This window comes from Leishmania martiniquensis, chromosome 4 (assembly GCF_017916325.1).
Source record: "Leishmania martiniquensis isolate LSCM1 chromosome 4, whole genome shotgun sequence".
NCBI classification, from domain to species: Eukaryota; Euglenozoa; class Kinetoplastea; order Trypanosomatida; family Trypanosomatidae; genus Leishmania; species Leishmania martiniquensis.
Window position 1 is genome coordinate 72,434 of NC_090139.1, and position 2,023 is coordinate 74,456.

At 60.7% G+C, this 2,023-nt stretch overlaps 1 protein-coding gene across 1 annotated transcript; it reads left to right on the top strand.

Moving 5' to 3' along the window:
* Positions 1-1,065, top strand: LSCM1_07411 (uncharacterized protein; the record flags this gene model as incomplete). The annotated part of the gene is made up of 1 exon (XM_067324781.1): positions 1-1,065. One exon carries the CDS (start codon positions 1-3, stop codon positions 1,063-1,065), a length of 1,065 nt encoding a protein of 354 aa, XP_067181388.1.
* Between the last annotated feature and the right edge of the window lie 958 nt (positions 1,066-2,023).

Sequence of the window (2,023 nt, forward strand, 5' to 3'; positions counted from 1 at the left end):
ATGGCAGCGCACGCTGCCGCAGCAGCGACGGTCACTCTCGTTACGGTGCTTTTGTGTTACAGCGCCACGGGGGCGCGTGGCTATAACTTTGTGACCATCACCTCCCTCTTCTACGTGCCCGGTGCGACAGGCACGCGGTATGAAGACGAGGGCATGTGTCTGGAGCGCGGCGGATACCTCGCGACGGAGGCGACCGCGGTGCTGCACGAGGCCGATGTGCAGGCGCTCGAGTCGGAGGGGTTCGCCACATACTACGCCTTCCTCGGCGGCGGTATTGTGCAGCCGTGGCACATGGAGAGCTTTGAGAGGGGATTTTGCCCATTCTCAAGTAAGGACCCGGACATCTGGACGGACACGCCGTACAGCCAGACGAACGGCGACAACAACAACTGCTACTGGCGGTGGTCCGCAGGCCGCTGGATCGCGATGCCGTCCTCGTCGGGCCTGCCCTACGACGAGGACAAGACCGGCATCGTCTTCTACCGAGGCCAGAATGCGTTAGGCTACGACCGGCGGGTCAACGGCTTTCCTCTCTTCTTTCCGTTTGGCCTGCCCATGTACCACCCGAACGTGCAGCTGGGCCACAACCTCGTTCTTTACCGCGGCGGCCAGCACACGGCCGAAGCGGTGTGGGGAGACACCTACGCTCGCGGCGGCTTCACATACGGGGACAACTTCGCGGGCGATCCCGAGTTGGTGGCGGCGACGCTGAAGGACTGGAAACTGTTATGCCAGACCCAAGGCCCCCTCCGCCTCAACTACGAAGTGCCCAACACATCTAGCCAGCTGCAGGAACGATGGTGGGCCATCTACTTTGCGATCCTCGTTGTCCTGTGCCTCATCACGTTCCTCGTCGTGGCGCTCTGCCAGGAGCGCGAGGACATGGACGAGCCTCCGGAGGATGTGCCGGAGTGGGCGGAGAAGGAGACGGCGCAGCGGACCGTGTCGCACCGCTACGTGAGTCAGCGCTCCTTCCGCGGCGACTTTAGCCGAAGCAGCCTCAGCGGCAGCTCCATCATGAGCCAAGAAGACGACTACGAAGATGGCGAGAGGAGGGGCCGCTGAAAAGACGGGACAAACATCAACACAGCGGAAAAAAAAAGCGGCCGTTGCGCACCCCCTCCCCCTCTTTCCCTCACTCTTTCTCTCACTCTCTCTTTTACATGTGCGTGTTCGCACACAAGCGAGCCGGAGCGGTGTACGATTTCTTTGTACGTTTTTTTGGCAGAGGAGGGGGAGGAAGCGACGCGGAGTAGATGAGGATCAATAGTGACGGCCACTGCCTATGTTTGCCGCTTGCTGCTCACAGTGCTCTGTGGTGCAGGTGTGTCGCGGCGGCGGCTTGTTGCGACTGTCGCTCCTCTCTCTCCCCTTCCGTTACTCTCAGCCCCCTCCCCCTCCCCCTCCCACCACCACCACCCGTTGTGGTATCGACAGAAAGGGGGGAGGAGGGAAGATGACGGGGGGGAACAGCGAGAGGGAGAGAGGGAAGCGGCGGCGGGCGGGGGGGCTGAGAGTAACGCCCAGTATGAACGAGGGTGTATTTTTTTCTTCTCATAGGAGTCGCCGCGTCCGCTCGCCTGTCCTTCTCTCTCTCTTCGTCTTGGCATGCGGCAAGCTCGTAGGCTTGTCGGCATGTGTCATCGCATTCCCACCTGCCCACCCCTCCTCCCGTCCCTCTCCTGGCAGGCACACACACACACATGCACAGACTTTCCTTCCGATTTTCTCTACGCTTTTGTGTGCACAGATTATTTTGGACGGGGTTCGCCCCCACCCCCTCCCCGCGTCTCTTCCGCACTGTGTATTTCGTTTAGTACGTGTGTGTGTGCCTGTGTGTGTGTTTTATAGTCCAAGCACGCGCTCGATTTGTCCTTGTCCCTCCCTCTCCCTCGACCTGTTGTCCTCCGCTTCATGATCCCATCCACCACCGCCACCACCCTTTGTCAGTCCTTTGTTTTACCGCCTACCCCATCCCCATCCCCATCTCTCTCCCTCTTTCTCTCTCTGCCTGCCTGCCCCC